Raw genomic sequence first — 24,419 nt, 5'->3', positions numbered from 1 at the left:
AGTTAATTGAAGGCAGGCTGGCAATCGATCAGCGATGCTCTAATACTGTTGTACACTTTTACTTTGAATCTGACATGAAAAAAATGCGCATCATTCATCGGGCAAGCCGTCTTCAAACACTTAGCGTGCATCCTAAGCATTTTACAATCAGTATCCCCAATTTATCAAACATTCAGGACCAAAACAGACATTAAAAAATGTTTAAACCGTTCTCATGGACAACAATAATCCGATATGAACCCGATTAAGACGATACTCTGATTAAGAAACTAGCATGTAAACAGAGATTATTGATGAATTTAATCTGTCTAAAGTCATACTGGAAGTAAACACAAATGGAATTAAGACGTGTGGAGTATTCCTGTTTTAGTCGCATTATCGATGTGTATTACAGACATATACACACCTTAATCACACTATTAACGTCGTGTGGGAGTTTTCACCGCATTTCGCGACAGGACACGTACACACACGGCAGCGCTCAACCGTTTGACGGCAAACAAGAGAGCACGGCTGCGTCCCAAACCGCGTACTTACCTAATATATAGTAGGAAGTGAAATACATGTATCTCAGCTACTATATAGACGGTAAGTACGCGGTTTGGGACGCAGCCCACGGCTTCAAGCAGTCGTCTATTTGCACGTATAGCATGACGAATAATTAACTGCACTTGAAGCGTTCGTAAAATTAAAAATGAAACACCCAGAACTGTATACGGTCCCATAACGAAGACGAACTGTATGTCAATACGTGAAATTCTGGAAGGAACGTCGGACGGCGTGACGTGGGGACGTAATGACGTGTGACGTTAATTTCTCTGTGTCCTATAACATGTAACACAGGAATATGAAAGGAATATTCTAAAAGCAACTCATGTAAACACCTTAATCAGAATTTTATACTGTCTTATTCAGAATAAGGTCAATAATTAGATTACTGCTGTCCATGTGAACGTAGTCATTGTTGGGAAGGTGTTGAGTCGATGTTTTAACAGCAGCTCTGACATTAGATCCGGCTATAATTCAAATCACAGTTTATATTAATGTGCTCTTTCTAATACGATGTCGGTGCTTTGAAACAGTCAGAGGTAAAGCTGTAACTTTGCCAAGTTGTTTTTTTCCCCCCGTATTTTTTGATTTGGTTTTGTCTTTCTACCTTCAGTAGAGAGATATAAAAGACAAGCTGGTTAGGGAATGATTGTTTATAGCTGCTTTAACCTAAGTAAACAGGGAACTCACTTGTTTCACAGGCGTTCCATATAGTTAAAAGGAACTATAAATGAATTCGTCATGCAGTAATAGATTAAAAATTGGTATCGAAGCCAAATTGCTTGAGAAGGAATGAAACACTTTCGGACAAGCTGTAATTGTAAAATAAGAGAAACTCTGCTTCTTGTCAGGCCACAGCACACAACCCTGTTGTTGATTATAACCCTATAATAGCACACCGCAAGTGTTTTACTCACTGTCCAGGATATACTAGCATGCTAACTGATGGTCTTTGTACGGTAACCAAACCTCAGTTTTTAGGAACAAAGAGAGCACAGCGAGTGGAAAAGAGGATGATTAAAAGACAGGCAGCGGTGTATTTCTCCCTGTGAGCTGTGGATCTTTGTAGCTGGAAGCAATGCAAATAGCAAGAAACAATGGAAGATGCTGGATAAAAGACACCCAATGGAGTGGCCTGCTAGCGGAGTTAATAGCCTGTTTCAAATGGAAAGGTGCCGCAGGTGTCTAAGTGGACCGATACGGAACATTTCCCTCCTGTTCGGGGAAGGATGAAAAAAAGAAATGAAGCAGCCGTAGCAGAGTTCAACTCATTTCAATTGGATTTGTGTAACACTTTTAACAACAGACAAAACAGCTTTACGGAAATCTATACTATATGTAGATTTAGATCAACAAGCCAGAGACAACATGAGGAAGGAACCCTGAGAGGAACCGAATTCTAAAGAGGACCCATTCTTTTCTAGGTGAGATATATACTGAGCATATTGTGAAGAAGAGTCCAGGTGAGATTATCCCCTGAAGCAAGGATGAGTCTTGGACATAAAGTCCAATCTTTAGGGTATCTAAGTCACAAGCATCAGAAATGATATTCAGCCTGCCTACTGGTAAGCAATTCAGCATAGTCAAGATAATTAGTCAATCCTGGACAAAACAAACACTCAGTGTTGGTCTGATTAATCCCAGACATCCGGATGTAAAAAGAAATGAAGCATGTACGGTGTCTGAATTCTGAAGCTCAATGAGTGCTGTTGTTTTACCTAGCTTTGAGTCACTCGTCTAGAAAATCGATGAACAACCAAAACTGGAACATCTGTTTTAGATTATGGGAGTTCCTTGCACAAGAGAAACATGAGAAAGCGTAGTGGCGAGTGAGCCACAGAAATGAATTCAGAGAGTGATGATGTCTCCACTCTGAAACAGCTTTATGCCGTACTTCGGTGAAACCCTGCTGAATAAAGAGGTTACTGAGTGAGTGATGTGCTCCGAGTCACCCTCGGTAAGGACGCCTGCTGCATGGAGGTGCGATTACAGTGATAATCCATCATCTAGTGACAGATTGCACTGAGAGGAGACGCATGGTAAAGCAAAAACTTCTCATCAGACATTGCAGCATTCTATAAACCCTCACGCACTCTCTCTAAGCCAGCCTTGAGAATGAAATCTCGGGTTATACCTGAAGACTCTGGATTCTCTAGTGTATTCAAGTAAAATCTGCTTTAAAGCTACAAATGTAACCCTGTACCAAGTCTTTGGTCAAGTGACCTGCCTTCAGCGAAATAATTTGCATAAACCATAATGCGCTGTGATGAACCACAATAAAGGATCTGATACAAATGCCACAATGGTTAAAAAAATCAGAGTAGCTGAACTATAGCCATTTTTTCATATGTTCATCTGCTCTGGTAAAGTATTTCTCAAGTTTTCAGTGTCCACATATAGTCCACCAGTTGATCACCCCTGCTGTAATCTACCCATGAACTACGTTTGTTCTTTGCATTTGATTGTTAAACCACCAGCAGTGTCTTATTCCCTAATCATTCCTCTCCAGTCTATTTATTCTCTTTTATTTCCATTCTGTCCAAGTACATCACTGCACCTTCACACAGAACCCTTTCTGATTCCCAAACAGGGAGTGTAGATCAAAGCTTATTGGGCTGTAAATAGACAAGAGTGCCAGCCTCCTCCCCATCTCCCTGTCTGCCAGTTCCTAACCAGACGCTGGCTTGCTAACAAGTTAGCACGCTCCCTGGAGCACACAGCACTGGGGGTATATCTCTCCTTCCAAGATAATGTGATGAATACCTTGATGCATCAGCAACAAAGAAATCTATGAAAAATACTTATACTGAAGGTGCCAATAATTCAATAAGATGCAATTAGCATGAGAGAGACTATAATATGACGGGTCCCTTTATGTTTTAATAACTATGATAAGGCTATCCATTATGATTCATGTAATTAGGTCATTTCAGAATATAATTTTAAATAACATACACACCTCGTTCACTGTGACCGACACTGAGGCCACACCTCGTTCACTGTGACCGACACAGAGTCCACACCTCGTTCACTGTGACCGACACTGAGGCCACACCTCGTTCACTGTGACCGACACTGAGGCCACACCTCGTTCACTGTGACCGACACTGAGGCCACACCTCGTTCACTGTGACCGACACTGAGGCCACACCTCGTTCACTGTGACCGACACTGAGGCCACACCTCGTTCACTGTGACCGACACTGAGGCCACACCTCGTTCACTGTGACCGACACTGAGGCCACACCTCGTTCACTGTGACCGACACTGAGGCCACACCTCGTTCACTGTGACCGACACTGAGGCCACACCTCGTTCACTGTGACCGACACTGAGGCCACACCTCGTTCACTGTGACCGACATTGAGGCCACACCTCGTTCACTGTGACCGACACTGAGGCCACACCTCGTTCACTGTGACCGACACTGAGGCCACACCTCGTTCACTGTGACCGACACTGAGGCCACACCTCGTTCACTGTGACCGACACTGAGGCCACACCTCATTCACTGTGACTGACACTGAAGCCACACCTCGTTCACTGTGACCGACACAAAGGCTACACCTCGTTCACTGTGATTGACACAAAAGCCACACCTCCTTAATTGGGACTGAGAGACACAGGCCATGCCTCCTTCACTGGCACAAAAGCCACACCTCCTTCACTCAGACTGTGGCACACCTCCTTTCCTATGACTGACAAATAAAGTTCACACTACACAACTTTCAAAGTCAGCAGCATGTTCACATGAAAACCACGCACGAAACAGGAGTTGTTTATTGGAAGATCACGTAGGACAGAAACAAGCGGTGCGAGCTGTTTGTGTGATGATTTGTGCTGAAGAAACCCCAAAAACCAAAAGACGAAGAAAGTGGGTGAAAGAATGGATTAGCACATGCGGGCAGCAGGGACTGTGTGTGCTACAGAGAATGTTGGAGGTGAGTAAAAAGGTTTTGTGGGTTTTCCTTCCTCACGGTGACCTCACCCCATGCCTTGTTCTCTCATTAGCTGTAGCTCGTCACCACAATCATTGCTAGTAATGGCACTTTTCACACCACAGGATGTGGAGTCGCCACTCAGCTCCAGATATTTACCATGCCAAATATCTGTGTGGCGTCGATGTGTCGGCGAGCCTTGGCGACCTCCTTAACTGGGACTGAGACTCAAAGGCCACACCCCCTTCACTAGGCCAGACCTAGACACTAGATTAGAGACCCTGACACTCAAGGATACACGCATAATAAAAAAAACACATTCTCAAAGATTTAGCTAGTTACAGTTACATTTATATAGTACTTTTCTAGACACTCAAAGTGCTTTATATAGTATGGGGTGAGGTGGGGGAGCTCCTCAAGAACCACTAGTGTGTAGTTGGATGGATGATGCGACGGCAGCCATAGTGCGCCAGAACTCCCACCACACACCAGCTATTAGAGGAAAGGAGAGAGTGATGTAGCCAGTTCAGGGGATTATCAGGCGGCCATGATAGAGAATGGGGGAATTTCGCCAGGACACCGGAGTTATACCCCTACTCTTTTACCATAAGTGTCCTGGGATTTTTAATGACCACAGAGAGTCAGGACCTCACTTTAACATCTCATCTGATAGACAGTGCTGTTTTTACAGTATAGTGTCCCTGTCACTAGACTGGGGCATTAGGCCCCACAAAGACCACAGGGTGAGCGCCCCCTGCTGGCCTCTCTAATACCACTTCCAGCAGCAACCTTAGTTTTCCCCAGGAGGTCTCCCATCCAGGTACTGGCCTGCTTTGCTTCAGTGGGAAAGATACAGGAGATCCTCTTTCATACAAAAAGCTTACCCAGTCAACCTGAGTGACAAGTTTTTGCATGCCCTTGTAAACATCCTACACACGGGCCTCTTACCAGCATTCATTTATTATTAGCAACATTAGCATTTTGGTGTGAAATATTACCATAGGGCACTAGGATGGAGGTTTTCTCTATTAGTATTCAGTTGTTTCACTTATTTCACTTATTTGTGACGATCACAATCTGGAATATCTCATGATAAATCCAGACTGTGATTAGCCTCCCATTGATGGCCACATGCCACATTTGGTCATTGTTTGCCTTTGTATAAATCTCAGCACTTCTGTGAAGACCCTCATCAAAGTGTTTATACTCTCTGAAAGCTTCGGGCAGCATGTTAGAGATTTCCAGGAACCAGACTCTGTGAAGAGAAGAAGAAAAAAAAAAAAGTCCCAGCAATTGTTTTTGCCCCATTGACTTTCATGGTTATTTACCATGGCAAATAATGCAGAATTCCACTTTGCTTTTGCATGCAGATGGGCATAACGGAGGTGATTACCTAACCCTGCAGGGCCTGGCAATCACCGACACTGCTTTATAAAACAGGAAATGTATGTTGCATCAGAGGTGGAGCGTTCCATGCATGAACAAAACCATGCTAGGTTAAGAGCTAGGTTGAGTGACACATCTGCTCTGAGTTAGTGCAAACATGAACCATTCGCATGCATCTGCCAGAGGTTAACCATGAAGGAAAATGGGCAGTTCCTGTTCGTCAGCTACAGAGTAATCTGGGAGTAATTTAGCCAGCTGGGTCTAAAAACGCCTCAGATTTATAGCTTTGAAAGCGACTCAAAAGCTGCCTCTAGTTTACTTTGGATCCCTTTGGCATTTCTCAGTCATTCACAGCACACTATATTCATTTTCCGCCATACACAACAAAGAATTTGTGTTCTTGATGAGAATAATGGCTATTTTTAGTCAAAGGAAAATTATACTGTGCTTAACCTTTATGTAATGCCTAAATATAAATACTTAGGAATACATGATGGAATAAATACTTGCCTATAAATGCCCATAAAGCTGAAACCTAGTCCTCTCACTTGTATGCCCGTCCATTCTGACATCAGCGATCTCTGGTTTCTCAAATACACTCAAACTCTGAGTGGAGTTATTGCACCAAAAATCATATTTCACTATCGCCCTCTTTTTAATACATTGTTGATATTGTCCCTTGATAGAGATAAACAATTTAGCAAAAACAGCTGTATTATTGAAACTCCTCCCATGGAATATTAACAGAATCTCCATGACTAAGAAACCACAAGAATACCACGTTTGCACCAAATTATTATTCCCATGTACTGATTTTTACTTTGCAACCAAGCAGTGTTACAGAAATCTGGTTCCATCTGGTATATCTTTAAACGATTTTTAAACACTGAAAATTTCAGTGTAGCATTTAACGTCCTTGGCAAGGTAAATCGATGATAAAGGATGACATTCGGCTTGGTTCTACAGGGGAAAAAAAAAAAAGCACAGCACCTGGCTAATTGGAGCTTCCATCACAAAGACGCCAACAATACCGTCCACTGACAAAGAGAATGTCTGTCAATGAGAGTGACTGATGTGAACAAAGTGTTCTTCCCGGCACAGTGCTGAGATGTGGAAAAACGATGAGATTTATCAGTCATATCAGTAACCTTGCTGATGTTCAGTCTGTCAGGACACGTACGCTACGTATCCACTTGCAAGTCTACATGCTATACGTTTCAGTGGAAAGTTCTGCTGCATTTGTCTGGTGCATGATCAGTACAAATGGGCTAGAAGAATAATGTGTTCATTATTTGCTGTTACACAAATATCTCTTCGTGAACCAAGCACAAAACTACCACCAATGTTCACAAGAAAAATAGACCGACGTTAAATTTTAGCCTCCCATCTAAAATCACGGCCAGCCGCGTATACTTGCTATAAGGCTCAACAAGAATTACTAACATCAAGATACTTAGGGAAAGTAGAATTTTAGCGCTTCCATTTACTCTAATGATAATGTGCATGATGATTACAATGCAGTCGAACTTGGCTTGTAGCACAGCAACGACAATGCTGAACATTGTGTTTAGCCAATCAGGCGAGGGCTTCATGAAAAAGCAGGTCTTTTGATTCACTTTTGATTATGATTCACTTTTGATTCACTTTTGATTCACCAAATCGAAGTCAACATCATAGAAATACCCAACGACGTCGAGCAATGGGAAGCCCTGCGGCAGAATGCAGTCACAAACTGTACAACACACAGAGAAACATTGAATCTTAGACTCACAATGCCTTTGCTTGCTCGATCCCAACGCGGACCTCATGGAAAACCTCAGGAATGTCCACAGCCAGATGTGGAAGCCAAGTCAGGAAAGCGCGCATGCAGAAAAATGTGAGCCGATACACGTTTCACTTGTGATTATGTGGTACAATTAAACAGGTTATGCCATGAGTTTGCACATGGGACATGGGACACATGTGACATCATGTTAATAACAAGATCACATGTGAAATATTAAACCACATCCCCTATGGATGGGTGAATGGATGGATAGGTAGACAGATGAATGGATGGATGGATGGATACACAGACAGACTTTGTCTTTGTCTTTGCATACTATTAGTCAAGGTGAAAATAACGCACACGATAAAAGCAATATTAGAACATTTCATGCATCCCATCTCAAATGTCTGGTTTAAATGTGAATGACAGTTCGCCCTTTGAATATCTGTGTGTACGTCTCTGCACGTCCCTGTGATTCAGGGACAAAAGCATCAGGATGTCACTTCATAACCTCTGGGTGCACAATGTCCTGTCATCTCTGGGTTTCTGAGATCTGCTTTCTGCCGCAGGATATCAGCTAAATATAGCGCAGAACCCGAATCTGCATTTCTTCAACCGGTTCGTAAACCTCCGCGCTGATACAAGATCCAGCCGTCATCCTTGATCATACAACAACTCTGTACAGCTAGTCCCACTTCTGTCAGTTTCCACAAGTGTACACATTCATACAGTACGTACATAAGTTCCATAAGTGGAACCTGTCTCTTCAGTAAGAGCTTGTGTGACATTATGGCAAAAAAAAAAAAAGGTGTTTCATTACTGATCCATTACAGTGCTGAGAAGTGAATTACAATCTGCTAGATAGCCATTTAGCATTGCTCATTCACAGTCAGGCATCCTCTCAGAACGGAGGAGAGGCTCATTCATCATCACGTTCGGATTTGATAGGAATTCAACCCTACACTCTGGTATAGGTTTAAAAACAACAACAACATTTTCCCCCTTTTCAAGTGTAGAGGTTCATGACTCCTGAATGGTACTAAATTAAAGCCATCTTAATGATTACAATCAACAATGCAGAAATTACTTTAACTACGGGCCATGAATTCAATTAATTACATCAGGAAGCACTTAGGGCCACTTTATTTTGTTCCCTTCTATTTATCTTGGTTTATCTTGCATTTATGTAGCAAATGACCTTTAAGATATATATATATATATATATATATATAAAATCTTCAGCAGGGTCGTAATGAAGCCTCTGGAGTGTCCTGGAGGTAAACCCAGTTCAGTAAATTCTGAACATTAATTACAGGAAACGAGACACTTTACAGCATTGCTTTCACAACACAGCGCAATAAGAAGAACGCAATGATCAGAAATGAATATGGGTTCTATATCTTAGAACATATATTTCATCATTTGCACTGAAAAAGGGTATTAAACCATACCCTTCCTTGTCTTACTTTTCCTGGTAATATGGATATAGTGTACCATAATAATGATTTATCCTACACAATTGGACTGTAATAAGTTTGTAGCGTAAAGCTTTATAGATACAAAAGGTAAAATATGTCTACTAAAAGTACAAAAAGTGTATGCTTGAAGGTACCAGCCCAGCAACAAGTACCCTTGAGTGTGAAGATCTTATTCTGCTACATCAATAAATACATCCATGTAAACTTTAACCGACATATTTTCACAATGCATGCTTATACAAAGGAAGTAGACTGTATATTTTAGGGTCCGGTTTTGATATGGGATGGTGCGTCTTTTATTTATCTCTCACATTGCTATGTGAATATTAGTATACATAACAGGAACATCGGGGCCACTAACAGTGTTACAGAGAGATAACATTGATGTGGCGTTAATAAAAATATAATGGACCTGAGTAATGATCTACTTGTTTATTTACAACATTTAATTCAAGGCAAATACATTTACTTATAGACTCTCTCTCTCTGAAATAAAGATAGTAAACTGTACTTTTCCTGGTCACTGGGGTGGTGCCATGAAGGGTACATGTTTTGAACCTTTAGTATGCATCTTTTTCCTAGCAAAATGCAGGTGAGGTAGCTTTTCATTTGTAAATCAGTGGTCCTTCGAGTCCAATTCTGCACTTTAAATTATTTTTAAAGGTAAAAGATAGATATTAAAAAATGTAGAAACAATGTGCCCTTCATGGCAGTGTCCAAGAGACAAGGAAAAGCACGGTTGACTTCTTAGAGTGTAAGCATACAGTATGAAGCAACCCAGACTTAAGAATTAAGAAGGCTATGTTTCTGTTTCCGGGTGAGCTCGTGCATTTCCTGTCCTGCAACAACTTCATACATTAACACCTCCTTCACTTGGTTCTCAAGGCGCGCGCGCTGGATTGGTGATATATCTGTACGCGTGAAACATCACTGAGGACACAGCCCGGTTTTTATGCTCTTCCTGCTACACAGCTCTGTGTGTGTGTGTGTGTGTGTGTGTGTGTGTTTCGGGAGGTGTTCCAGTAGGTGTTTGACCTTCGCGTGCCGCAGAGAACGCGCGAGGAATTTTAATAGAGTGCGTGTCATAAATCTCGGGGACACGAGAGCGGTAAGAGTCTCTCTCCTTCACCGGGCCTTCAGAGACACGAGACACACTACTCACGAGGACAAAGTTTGCTGCGGTGATTTCAGAGCTGTTCCACAGTGACTAACCCATGTGCCAGAGCATGCGTTAGAGAGCCTGCAGCAAGCGTTTAAAACCCCCCGACACCGAATGAAGCGCGAGACGCACTGTGTCGCACACTTTCCTCTGCAACGCCCTGCGCGTGCTCTGAACCCCGGCTCCGCATCTCACTTTATGTCGCACCGAGAGCTCGCGCTGAAACGGGTCACTCCACTGATGCACGCGAGCCAGAGTCAAATGCAGAAACCTGAGCTGGACGGCGCGTGCTCTCTTTAATCTCAGCAAACATAATACACTAAATGCTCAAACTAATGCTAAAGGCTTCGGCATTTAAAAATAAATAAATAAAAAAAACAACGCATATGGAGTTCATTTCTAAATGAGACGCCCTGTGTGTGTGTGTGTGTGTGTGTGTGCGTGCGTGCGTGCGTGTGTGTTGGGGAAGAGTCACTTCAATAACTGCACCTCCGGTTTTTTTTTCCCCCAAATGAATACCCACTTGTGAATGAAAACGACCTGTGCATCACTTCAGAAATGTGTTGGAGAAAACTCAAATGCCAGTATACATGCCATCAGATCTATCACTTGGCAAACAGACTCTGTGCGGTGAAAGAAATCTCTTTGTCCCGCACAGATTACACACTCCAGACAAACGCACGTTTGTTTCTCTCCTTGTTTAAATATGCATTTTTTTTTTTTTTTTGGAAGATTTACTTACCGATGAACAAGGACTGGAATGTGGCAGACATCGTGGCACAGCACGGAGGTGACAGAAGTCCTTTGGGGTTGGAAACAAAGCACTTCAATGCGCTACAGCGCGCCAAAGCTCCCGCACAATTCACCAACACTATTTCGGAGGATGGAACGCACACCAAAAAAACCCCCCCAAAAAACACACTGTAGGTAGGACCCGCGCGCCAAGGACAGCGTATATCTAAGATATTGTGAAAGACGAATCCATCTCCCTCCTCCTCTTCTTCTTTCCTCCCGCCTTTAAGGAACCAAGCCGCGTCCCCGGGACGCTTCCATGCGTCCTGCTCGAGAAATCGAAGCGCCCCTTTAAAGCTCTCGGGTTCCCTCAAAACACGTTCTGTCCTTTTCGTCCGAGTGCACGAGCTTGGGATGCTTGGGACTGGAGCGCGCGGCTGCGGATGCTGGAGGAGGATGGAGACCTCTAGAGTCTGAAGCTCTCGCGCACGCTTTCGGGACAACTAGGGACACGATTCACGAATAGCACGCGCTCGGACTGCAGGACTGGCACCGTTTTAACCGGGAAGGGCGCGAAGCAACGGCAGGATTTTCTACGCGCTCTGCGTCACGACACGATTTTAGTCACAGCATGCATGCGTAGTGATTAACGGAAGAAACATGCTTTTATGCTCATTTTCAAGGAGTCAACACTGCAACACGACAATAGCCTTTGTTCACCATGATGCAGATATGTTTTAGTGGCTTGGGAAAGAAGGAAAAAAGAAAACAACATTAGTCACAGTTTCCCCAACCCTTGTCCTGGAGAACGGCTGTCTTAAAGATTTCAACGGTTTTCCTTCTCCCAACACACCTGAGTCAATTAATCAGCTAACTTACAGCTCTTCCTGAGATGAAGCAGGTGTTAGAGCACAGGAAACACTGAGGTGTTGGGGACAGGGCGTTCTCCAGGACCAGGGTTGATTAACCTGCCGACTAAATGAACATGAAACTGAATAACTTTATATATATATATATATATATATATATATATATATATATATATATATATATATATATATATATTTCATACTCAAGATCTATCACTGTCAAAACTGTTTTCTAGCCCACATAATCATTTCAAAACCGATTAGACACAATTATTAATTGAAATATCACAAGAATATCAATTTAAGTTGAAAAGTTTGAAAGACATTTAAATAAGCATGACAGTGGTCTGGTGGTTCCATCACTATGCACACTATATGGCCATAATTATGACCAATTAACACCTGACCATCACACCCATATGTGGGTCTTCACCAAACTGTTGCCACAAAATTGGAATTAAAATGTCTTTGTAGAATTACAATTTCCCTTCAGTGGAACTAAGAGGCCCCAACCTGTTCCAGCATGATAATGCCCCTGTGCACAAAGTGACATTGTTAAAGACATGGGTTTCAAGGTTGGAGTGGAAGAACTCGAGCATCCTGCACAGAGGCCTGACCTCAACCACCTTTGGGATGAACTGGAACACCAACTTCGCACCAGGCCTTCTTGCCAGACATCACTTCCCAAACTCTTGTGGCTGAATGAGCACGAATTCCCACATCCACGCTCCAAAATATAGAGTAGGCTGTTAAAAAAAGCAAAAGTGGTATCAATTCCATATTAATGCTTTGCTTGTATCTTTTCTCATTTGTGAGTCGCTTTGGATAAAAGCGTCTGCTAAGTGAATAAATGTAAATGTAAATGTAATGCACATGGGTTTGGAATGGGATTTTTTATAGTCAGGTGTCCGCATACTTTTGGGGGTAGTAATATGAACCAGTGGATTGGTGTATCACAAATGCCATATTGTGTCATTCTCTAGTCTTTGGAGGGTCACAATTCTGTAGAGTTTAAGCATTCCTGTTAATCACAAACACCTCCACGGACTGAATTTGCTTGTTTCTTAATCCATTTCATTGATGAACTGCTTACAACAGATTTATTAATTAATTTCCATTAACTGCTTTCAGTAATCCTGGCCAGCATTCTGTTGGATGCAGATGCCATCCTGGGAACACTGGGCACAAGGCAGGAATGGAATCTGTGTGGGATGGCTAGTGGCAAGTGTTTGAGAAGTGGGAAGAACCCGGAGAACCTGGAGGAAACCCACATTAGTGAGATCTTAACACTGATAGCAGTACAAAGCCAATTTTGGTAGAACGTGTCAAGCTTGCAAGCTGTTGAGCAAGTTAAATGTGAAGCGTTATTTAAAAATAAATAAATAAATGGAACATGTTAATTAACATAGTCTTTCTTGATTGGCATTTCAATGAAATTATGTTGAAACTTTCAACTTATCTTGAGCAAAGCTCTCTTGGGTTCTGTACTATTTTTAAAACGCTGGATTAAAAGAGACTGAACCATTTGACACACTCTCACTGGGGCACATAACTGCAAAAATCAATACCAAATCCTGAACCAGTTCAAAAACTCCACAAATCGCATTCTACATGCTCTTATGTGGAGAGTTTTTTTCTTTCTTTCTGAGGCAGAATCTGAGCAGATATCCGTAGAGCAGATGTTCCTAAATTGGGATTTTAGACAGATTTTGTTTACAACAGCTGTATACAATGTTTAGTCTTAAAGGCAGATTCTTTAGTTTGCCATATGCTTACACAAGTTTAATAAAAATCTAGTTTAACGTAAAAATATATAGCATGATGAGGAAGTCTGAAATAATGTTATAATGCTGAAACAGTGTTTATGCTGTCACAGTATATGACATCACTCCTATAAAATAGTTATTCATTCATTAATCTTCAGCAACCACTTTATCACTTTTGTTCAGGGTCGTGATGGATCTGGAATGTATCCTGGAGGTGAGGCAGGGATGCCAGTCCATCACAGAGCACCATACACACACATTCACACCTAGAGGCAATTTAAAGACACCGGTCGAGTACCGCTAAGTTTTTGGGAGGTGCAGGGAAACCAGAGACGCTTCATGCCGAACAATTCCTTGCTTCAAATAATACAGTGAATTACTGACCTACACTACTCTTTTATTCCCTCAAACAAGAGTGTATTTCTACATTGTTTACACTATGAGCTACCTTATTAAGTCTGCTTTGAATAAATGAATCTTCCACTGTCTCAACGGTATTTAGATATTTTTTAAACGTTACTTTGAGCATGGAATTCTAATAGGGTGGGAATAAACCTTACTGTATATTTTCTGAATTATTAATGGCATATAAGGTCAACAAATACTACCTCAAGCTGCCATTTTAACCACACCTTCCAACAATAAGTTTAGCCTGGTGCTTAGCAGAATTACCTCAATCACAATATGTCCCTGAACTGATTCTGTGAACTACAACCACCCACATAATGAATCCATCATTAAAAGCTGCTAGTGCCTCTAAGTCTGTTTCTCGAGGAATGAAAATGGAAATCAGTAAAAAAAAAAAAAAAAAAAAAGTCTGTCAGGCTGGGTGAACTGCAACTTTGTTTTAAATCACAAATCATTATTTTTTCAATTAGAAGCAGATTGCCAACTTTCAATAACAATTACCTAACCAGCTCTCTGTAAATGTTAATCCTCTAACAAAACTAGATGACAAGTATTAGAGAAAATTCACAAGCATATAATGTTAGGAAATATTGCCAAAGAAAATAAGCCAGTTAACATTAAAACAAAGCTAGCTAGCTAATGTCAGAGAATAGCCTCACATAAAGCTAGCTAGCTAGCTAATGTTAGAGAATAGACTAAAAAAAAAAAAAGCTAGCTAGCTATGGTGCGAGAGTACCCTCCAATTAAGCCAGCTAATCTCATAGAAAAACTTCTAACAGACCAACTAACTACCCTGCTAAAAAACAATAGAAACCCTCACAGAATTTGTAATGGTTTTAATGGTTACAGTAGGAATTGTATTGTTTTAATGGAAACTGTAATGGTCCCTCTGTGTCTCTACTGGATATTTGTTGCCTTCTATTGGTGGCATGTTATGTCTAGTGGATACCATTAAGGAACAATACTGGTAATGGTTATGGTTTTAATGGTTAGCTGATGGTTTGTAATGGTATTGGTAGTGGCAACCATTAGACTTTCTGTTATGTTTTCTTTTGTTCAGCAGGGTAATGTCAGAGAACAGACTCACAAAAGTTGGTGTCACTATAGCTAGCTATTGTCAAAGATTAGCCTTAACTAAACATAGCTATTCACAGTTTTCAGTCACGTGACTTGCACAGAGACCTGGAGGGCATAACATCGTTCCACAATGGCAGCCAACACTGGACACTCCATGGAACTGCAGCACAGGCCTTTCAATTGTCCATCTGATTCAAGACACGAATAGTTTGATAACCTCTCAAAAGAAGAAAAACAAAGGTATTTGAACAAATGCTAAGTTTTGTGCACTTGCGATTCATAAACAGCGCCTGCCACAGTATTTCAATCACTGAAAACAGCGAAACCCCTGCCAGAGCACCACTTTGGCAACATTTACGTGGGGCAGTGGTGGCTTAGCGGTTACGGCTCTGGGTTACTGATCGGAAGGTCGGGGGTTCAAGCCCCAGCACTGCCAAGCTGCCACTGTTGGGCCCTTGATCAAGGCTCTTAACATTCTCTGTTCCAGGGGTGCTGTAGCATGTCTGACCCCAGCTTCCTGACAGGTTGGGGTATGCAAAGAAAACAATTTCACTATGCTATACTGTATATGTGACCAATAAAGACTCATCATTATTATTACATATATTTTGTGGAGAATCCATCCCCTTACACTGCCACCAGGATGAAAGCGTACAAAAGTACAGACAGTTATCTGTATTTTTGATCTGGATGGATCAATAATGCTGCCGTTTGGGATGAGCATGACAAGAAATTCTTCATTGTCAAAGCAAAGGTGAGTGCTGATTAACTAACGTCAGTTTCAGGTTCACTGTTCTAGGGCAGTAATAATTTGGATAGGTCAACACAATATCTAATGACATAAATCCAATCAAAACTTCTTTTTTTTCAATGTCAGGTAAACCATTCCTACTGTTTCCACTGTTCATGCATCTGACTGAACAACGACTATCCGGCATTTTGGCTAAACAAATCTGGTAAACATAACTGGCAGGCAGTAGAAGAAACCCATGTTTTGCCCTCCAGGTGGGCATTCCTATAAGAATGTGACGTCACATGAAAACTATGCATTGTCAGAGAATAACCTCACACAAAGCTAGCTAGCTAATGTCAGAGAATAGCCTCAAAAAAGCTAGCTAGTTAAGGTCAGAGAATAGCATCTATTTCAGCTAGCTAATGTCAGAGAATAAGTTCTAACAGACGTCAGAGAACAGACTCACAAAGGTTAGACTCCCTAAAGCTAGCTAGATAATGTCAAAGTAAAATATAGCTAATGTCAGAGAATAGCCTCAAACAATGCTAGCTTACTAATGTCAGAGAACAGCCTAAAACATAGCCAGCTACTTAATGTTACAAAATGCTCTAAACGATGTTTGCTAGCGTTGTTTGTTAGTTAATGCTGGTTATGCTTCTATGTGATCTGATTGTATAACTATTTGATAAACAGAGAGGAAAAGGGAGTCAGTCATATATAACTTAAGTCATCTTTAATCTTCTGCAAAAAAAATTAAATAATATTTTGCCTTATTCCAAAAGAATATAAATATTATCACTTGCAGGTGAATTGACAAGAAAATTGAGTTCACTTAGGAAATGTATGCTTTCCTTAAATAGGGCTGAGAGAAGCAACAGCACACAACTCTATTCCCTTTAAGGTAGTGTGGGCTCGTGATTTATTTATTCCATGGTTTGTTGGCTGAGATGTGAGCGGGTGATGCGTGCTAAGTAAACAAGCTGAATGAGAGAGAAAGTGCAGTGGTGCACAGTCTCCGGTCACGTTAAGACCCAACTCGACTCTCTCACAACAACCTGCCAGCACTGCACAAGTCCTGGGCTTCCTCAGCTAAAACTGTACTACACACACACACACACACACACACACACACACACATACAGTGCATCTGGAAAGTATTCACAGCGCTTCACTTTTCCCACATTTTGTTATGTTACAGCCTTATTCCAAAATGGATTAAATTCATTAATTTCCTCAAAATTCTACAAACGATACCCCATAATGACAACGTGAAAGAAGTTTGTTTGAAATCTTTGCGAATTTATTAAAAATAAAAAACAAAAAAAAAGCACATGTACATAAGTATTCACAGCCTTTGCTCAATACTTTGTTGAAGCACCTTTGGAACCAATTACAGCCTCAAGTCTTATTGAGTATGATGCTACAAGCTTGGCACACCTATTTTTTGGCAGGACCTCTCAAGCTCCATCAGGTTGGATGGGGAGCGTCGGTGCACAGCCATTTTCAGATCTCTCCAGAGATGTTCAATCGGGTTCAAGTCTGGGCTCTGGCTGGGCCACTCAAGGACATTCACAGAGTTGTCCTGTAGACACTCCTTTGTTATCTTGGCTGTGTGCTTAGGGTCGTTATCCTGTTGGAAGATGAACCTTCGCCCCAGTCTGAGGTCCAGAGTGCTCTGGAGCAGGTTTTCATCAAGGATGTCTCTGTATATTGCTGCATTCATCTTTCCCTCGATCCTTACTAGTCTCCCAGTTCCTGCCGCTGAGAAACATCCCCACAGCATGATGCTGCCACCACCATGCTTCACTGTAGGGATGGTATTGGCCAGGTGATGACTGGTGCCTGGTTTCCTCCAGACATGACGCTTGCCATTCAGACCAAAGAGTTCAATCTTTGTTCAATCTTTGGTCTGAGAGTCCTTCAGGTGCCTTTTGTCAAACTCCAGGCGGGCTGTCGTGTGCCTTTTACTGAGGAGTGGCTTGCATCTGGCCACTCTACCATAAAGGCCTGATGGATGGAGTTCTGCAGAGATGGTTGTTCTTCTGGAAGGTTCTCCTCTCTCCACAGAGACACGCTGGAGCTCTGTCCAGTGACCATCGAGTTTTTGGTCACCTCCCTGACTAAGGCCCTTCTCCCCCGATCGCTCAGTTTGGCCGGGCGGCCAGCTCTAGGAAGAGTCCTGCTGGTTCCAAACTTCTTCCATTTACGGATGATGGAGGCCACTATGCTCATTGGCACCTTCAATGCTGCAGAAATGTTTCTGTACCCTTCCCCAGTTCTGTGCCTCGATACAATCCTGTCTTGGAGGTCTCCAGACAATTCCTTGGACTTCATGGCTTGGTTTGTGTTCTGACATGCATTGTTAACTGTGGGACCTTATATAGACAGGTGTGTGCCTTTCCAAATCATGTCCAATCAACTGAATTTACCACAGGTGGACTCCAATCAAGTTGTAGAAACATCTCAAGGATGATCAGTGGAAACAGGATGATCAGTGGAAACAGGATGCAGCTGAGCTCAATTTTGAGTGTCATGGCAAAGGCTAGGAATACTTATGTACATGTGGTTTTTTTTTTTTTTTTTTTTAATAAATTTGCAAACTTCAAACAAACTTCTTTCACGTTGTCATTATGGGGTATTGTCCGTAGAATTTTGAGGAAAATAATGAATTTAATCAATTTTGGAATAAGGCTGTAACGTAACAAAATGTGGGAAAAGTGAAGCGCTGTGAATACTTTCCGGATGCACTGTATATACAAGTACATACTGTAGATTTATGCACACATGCACACTTGCATACACACATTCATCAAGGTCCCTGTGCACTTTCCTCCTAACTATGCTCTGGATTGTCTTTCATATGTCCAAGTGCTGAGAGCTGAACAAGAGTATCATATCTCCAATTTTTCTATTTTTGAAGTGGATGGTTAATTTATGAGTCCTTGAAAACATCACATAGTTATTAGTTTGTTGCCCTTGTATATGTGTATGTATATGTATGTATACTCACACACAAGTGCATCTCAAAAAATTAGAATATCGTGGAAAAGTTAATTTTTTCTCGTAATTTAATACAAAAAGTGGAACTTTCATATATTATAGATTCATTACACATAAAGTGAAATATTTCAAGCAATTCTTTTTTGTTGTTTTAATCTTGATTATGGTTTACAGCTCATAGAAATAAAAAATCCAGTATCTCAAAATATTAGAACAAAGAATTTATAATACAGAAATGTCGACCTTCTGAAAAGTTCATTTATGCACTCGATACTTGGTTGGGGCTTTAATCCTTTTGCATGAATTACTGCATCAATGTGGCGTGGCATGGAGGCAATCAGCCTGTGGCACTGCTGAGGTGTTCTGGAAGCCCAGGTTGCTTTGATAGCGGCCTTCAGCTCGTCTGTATTGTTGGGTCTGCTGTCTCTCGTAGATTCTCTATGGGGTTCGGGTCAGGCGAGTTGTCTGGCCGATCAAGCACAGTAATACCATGGCCAGCAAACCAGTTACTAGTAGTTTTGGCACTGTGGGCAGGTGCCACGTCCTGCTGGAAAAGGAAATCAGCATCTCCATAAAGCTCATCAGCAGATGGAAGCATGAAGTTCTCTAAAATCTCCTGGTAGATGCTGCATCGACTCTCGACTTGAGAAAACACAGTGGACCAACACCAGCAGATGACATGGCACCTCAAATCATCACTGACTGTGGAAACTTCACACTGGACTTCAAGCTACTTGGATTCTGTTCCTCTCCACTCGTCCTCCAGACTCTGGAACCATGATTTCCAAATGAAATGCAAAATTTGCTTTCATCTGAAAAGAGGACTTTGGACCACTGAGAAACAATGTTTTTTAGTAAAAAGGTGTTTTGAGTTAATTAGCTGGTTAGCGCTCTTCTCATGTCGACATTGCTGTTTTATAAATTCTTTATTCTACAAAATGTTGGGTTATTTTTTCTACCCAACCATTGGGTTAAGCCTTTTGAGTCATTTGATTGGGTTATTTTATATAATTGGCTCAGTCTCTACCCAGTTTTTAGTTGGTTTTGTGTAACCCAACCTTTGAGTTATTGGCTGGGTCACTTTCACTAACAGTTGAATCAATGCACCCCTCCCCCACCCAACACATCAACCCAACTCCTTGGGTCATTTAGGCATGGAGCTCTTGAAAATGTATTCATTGGAAAACAGTAACTCAGTGAGTGATAATTAACTTTACCTATCACTACAGCTTCAAAAGTAAATATCATGTACTGCTTCCTCAGTGTTGGCGTTACACTACTAGTGTCATGTGTTTATGTTGGCTGTGAAATATGGACTGAGGTTATTCTATAATTCTCTGGGTCTGTATCTTATCTGAGGCTCCGAGTTGGGCTTAGCTAGCTGGATGCTGTCACCAGTAGGGATGAGTGATGCTAACCTAGACACACCTGAGGCGATTACATTACTTTAGCATACAGCTCGCGGTAATGCTAGATATTCCCATTACCTTTATGAGAGTTAACGATAACCTAGCATTACAGCTATTCACCATGATGTAATACAGAGAGTGGGTTAATGTTAACTACATTTCGCAAGTATTCTGGACAAGTCAAGCTGTAGTAATTAGCATTAAGAGGATGGGTTAGAGACGTGCTTCGTCATGTATTCGGTGAATGTTAATGCTGGTTAACAGGTGCAGACAATCAGTGGCTAACGGAACTTAGCTAGCTCAGTAATGTCGAAGCCAAAAGTTCTTCACAAGGTTAACGTGACAAAAAGAGATATTTTGGGTTACAGTAGGTTGTAATGTTTTCCACTATCTCTGTAATGTTGGTTAAATTAATTAGGTTATGCAAAAAACTTGGCGGTGAGGTGCTAAAGGCTGGAAAATAAATATTCGCAAAGTTAGATAGATTTGCCTGGTGAGTCTACAGCACTATTTTGTTCATTAGGAGTGTGGAGGTCACTTTTCCAAAATTATACAATTTGAGATTCTGTAACACAGGTTTCTCAGTTAAAGCCCAAAGGCATTCGTCTGTAATTTGTAGCTAAGAACTAACCAACACTTTTTTTTTTTGCTCTTTTACAACTTTTCAAATAGAATTGAGTGCGACTCTTGTCTTCCCAGATGGCAGGGAGATTTGTAAGAAGATGCATCAACTCCAATTGTCAAAAGTTTTAATGACTTTAATAAATGTCACCTGAATTTCATGCAATTGTTTGTGTATTTTATGAGCTTTTTAGTGGAATCTTAGCATACAAATAAATTGCATTATAAGATAATTGAAGGGAAAAAAGTATAAACACATCTCTGTGTTATTTGTGTTATTTTGAACACATCTTTGTGTGGAAATGTTTAACACAGAGAATGTGTTAAATGTACCTACACACTGATACCTCACAAAATGTGTTGTCCTTAACCAGACACGCAGGTGTGTTAAAAATTAACACATGATTGAGTGAAGGTTCGTTTCAATATATGTATCCATAAAACCATTACTGTACACGTCTCCTTTGATCAAAATCTGACATTTCAGTCTTAAATATAGGACTTATTTGAGTCATTTACTTCAAAGTCTATATATAAACACCACTTTAACAGCTCTAGCAATACATTTCTGAACACCTTCTTGTGTATAAATAAAGGAGATACCATTTTTGTTGACATGTTTGTTTATAATGTGGTATATTTGACATTTTCAAAGGGTAAAAATAACCCTGTGTTTTTGTTCAAATGAAACTGTCCTCTAGGTTGAAAAACAACCCATTTGCTTTGTTAAAATTAACAACCCAACTTGATGGGTTAATTTAACCCAAAATGTGTTCTGTCCTATATTTACCCAGCTGTTGGGTTAAAAATAACCCAATTTGGGTTGTTTTTAACCCAGTGTTTTTTAGCGTGCAATATTTTTGAGATGGATTAAAAAGTATGACATTTTTAATCAATAAAAATTCTTAGCATTGGCAAATTGCTGTGATATAAGAGGAGTAAAACACTTTGGGATGTGCTGTTATAGGAGAATAATCGACTTCAAGAGAAATTCTGCTTTATCATACCACCCTCTCATTGATTATTTTCCAATAGTAGCATGCCCTGTCTTGCTTTATTTCTTGCTCATTACAATTTGATCTGTAAAATCATAATGTTGTATATATTGCACCATGAAAAACCTCGATAATGTAACCAGGACCTGATAACTCGAATGCATTGCATGTAACTTGAATATATTCATGGACTATGCGATGGGTTTTACCTTTCCATTCACTGTGACTGATGATAGCATAATGTCAGTTGTCCAATCTGTCAGAGTTCGATGGCAGGCAGTTTGTCAGCATCACAACAGAACACGGCTTACTAAACACAGCAGTAAAAAAATAAAAATAAAAGCCAGGCAGTAGAAATAATAATAATAAAAAAGCACACATTATATTCCCCAGCTATAATCCATGTTGATATAAAGTTTAACTTTATATGAATATTATTGTTAAATCGCAGATTGCATATGTAAGTTTATGTGATATATAACATAAACTTACTAAATAAGGCTGACGGTTGATTTATGGCAGCTCTGCTTTATCCAGCAGTCCTGCACTCAGTAAAGGATCCTGGACAAGCACCTCTCAAATGAAATGGACATGTCACAGAGCATGACACCCGGGACATCCAGTCAAGATTCATATGTTATCAAAAGCATTATTTAAAATCTCAGATGTAAAAGTCAGACCAGACACAATGGGAAAACAATCCTGCAGTCAGTCATCATTTTCTATGGACAAAACAGGGGTGACAAGTCTAGGTATTTTAGATCCAGGCCTTCACGTGGTTCGTTACAAAGCCTTATACAACAGCTCTATTGAATTCTTGATTCTGATTGGTTAGAATGTGGTGTTCATTTTCTTTAACAACAGCTCTGACAGCAGTTCCGTCCGTAAGGCAAATTTCTTCTTTATACACATTCATTTTAATGTTATTGTGTCCATAATAACAGTTCAAACACAGGGACCTGTATTGTTGACACTTCACATAAATGGATGTAAAATGTGCAGCTGTTGATATGGTGACGTTTTCTCAGGTACCCAGTAATACAACAAGCTTATTAACTTAAAGAGATAAAAATAAAAAGAGGCCGTTGAGCGAAGAACTGTTTATAGTTGCTATAATGTAATTGATAACACAAAGAAACTTGTTTCACGGATGTTCCATAACATTACATGTAACTATAAATGAATAAAATGTATGTTGTGTTCTTCACTATATATATATATATATATATATATATATATATATATATATATATATATATATATATATACATTTTTTTTTTTAAATTTGTACCACAGTGATTAATAAAACAGTTCAGGATGTGCTGTTATAGGAAAATAATCATGAGCTCAAATTGATGATACATACTTATCACTGTTTGCTCCATTGACAACAAAACCACATCTAAACCTAACTGTATGTCCTCCACAATGACAGCAGTTTAATATATTTTAATTTCTGTTTGAACAGCATCATGCTAATATGTCTAGCTACGTTCATTGATCTACTTTCTTAAAACCACGGCTCACACGCTCCGTATGTTTTATGCAATATTGCACTTCCTAATTAGTATGGTGATGGTTAGTCATATATAAAGGTTTGGTTTGGCTTATATATATCGGTTTGGTTTGAAAGCCAAACCAATGGTTGAGCCATGTTTTTTGTATAGGCCTAGACACCATGGAGAAAATTCCTGATTGGATTATTTTCCTTTCTGAGATTTTTCAAGATGCTTTGAACAATGAAATAACAATAACAAGAAAATATGTTTTGAGAAATCTGAAGGTCTTGAAGGCGTATACGAAGGTTTAATGTTTAGTTTAGTGTTTATTATTCGAAGGTTTAGTTTAGTGAAAATTTAGTGTTCTCTTTACCTAAGTGCTAAACCTCTGTCCCTCATACAGTGACCTTTGTGAGAGGAACTGGAAAGTGGGAGGCTTTTTCATTCCATGATATCAATATGTTAGCAAATGCATGAGAACATAGCTTCTGTTTTAGTCAAGAGCGTTTCATAGTCATCTTCCATATGTAGATTTGCAATGCTAATTGCTATGAAATGGGCATCAGCAGCAGTGATGGAGATGTTGAGTAGTCCTGGTCCTGGTGTACGAGTGCACACCCGCAAGTATACACACGAACCATGGGAAGGTGACCCTATCCAAGCTGACATCCTGGGACTGATGCAAAGTTAAAAGGCTTCCTGGGAAACAATATGCATCTCTTTGTGCACGGCACTATTTTTAGCTCGCTGCCAAGATCCTTCAGCGTTCGAGTTTCACGGCTCATGGATCTTTTGTAATTTAATGAGGGAAGGGACGGCCTTCTGAGATTTATGCTCGAGGGCTCCAGGCAGCAATGGCCTCGCAATTTATTGATCTGCATTCCATGTTTGTTTATGAGTAAGTAAAGTGCAGTCCCATTTGTTTTAATGTAGCCAGGAGCTCATCAAGGTCCTGCCCTTTTGAACCCAATAACAAAAAATCACACCCTCTTATCATGTTGCTAGTATCTGTTAATCTGTTATCATTGCTCA

General features: G+C 40.6%; 1 protein-coding gene across 1 annotated transcript in view; it reads right to left on the bottom strand.

Annotated features, from left to right (window-relative positions):
* Positions 1–11,337, bottom strand: part of clmpb (CXADR like membrane protein b) — an 85,596-nt gene extending 74,259 nt beyond the window's left edge. Inside the window, exon 1 of the mRNA XM_053623578.1 lies at positions 11,021–11,337. Coding sequence (XP_053479553.1) covers positions 11,021–11,051 — 31 coding nt within the window. The 5' untranslated portion in view covers positions 11,052–11,337. The remainder of the gene's footprint in view (positions 1–11,020) is intronic.
* Positions 11,338–24,419: the final 13,082 nt, after the last annotated feature.

This window comes from Ictalurus furcatus, chromosome 4, assembly GCF_023375685.1.
Source record: "Ictalurus furcatus strain D&B chromosome 4, Billie_1.0, whole genome shotgun sequence".
Taxonomy (NCBI): domain Eukaryota; kingdom Metazoa; phylum Chordata; class Actinopteri; order Siluriformes; family Ictaluridae; genus Ictalurus; species Ictalurus furcatus.
This window is presented reverse-complemented; position numbering and strand designations above follow the sequence as displayed.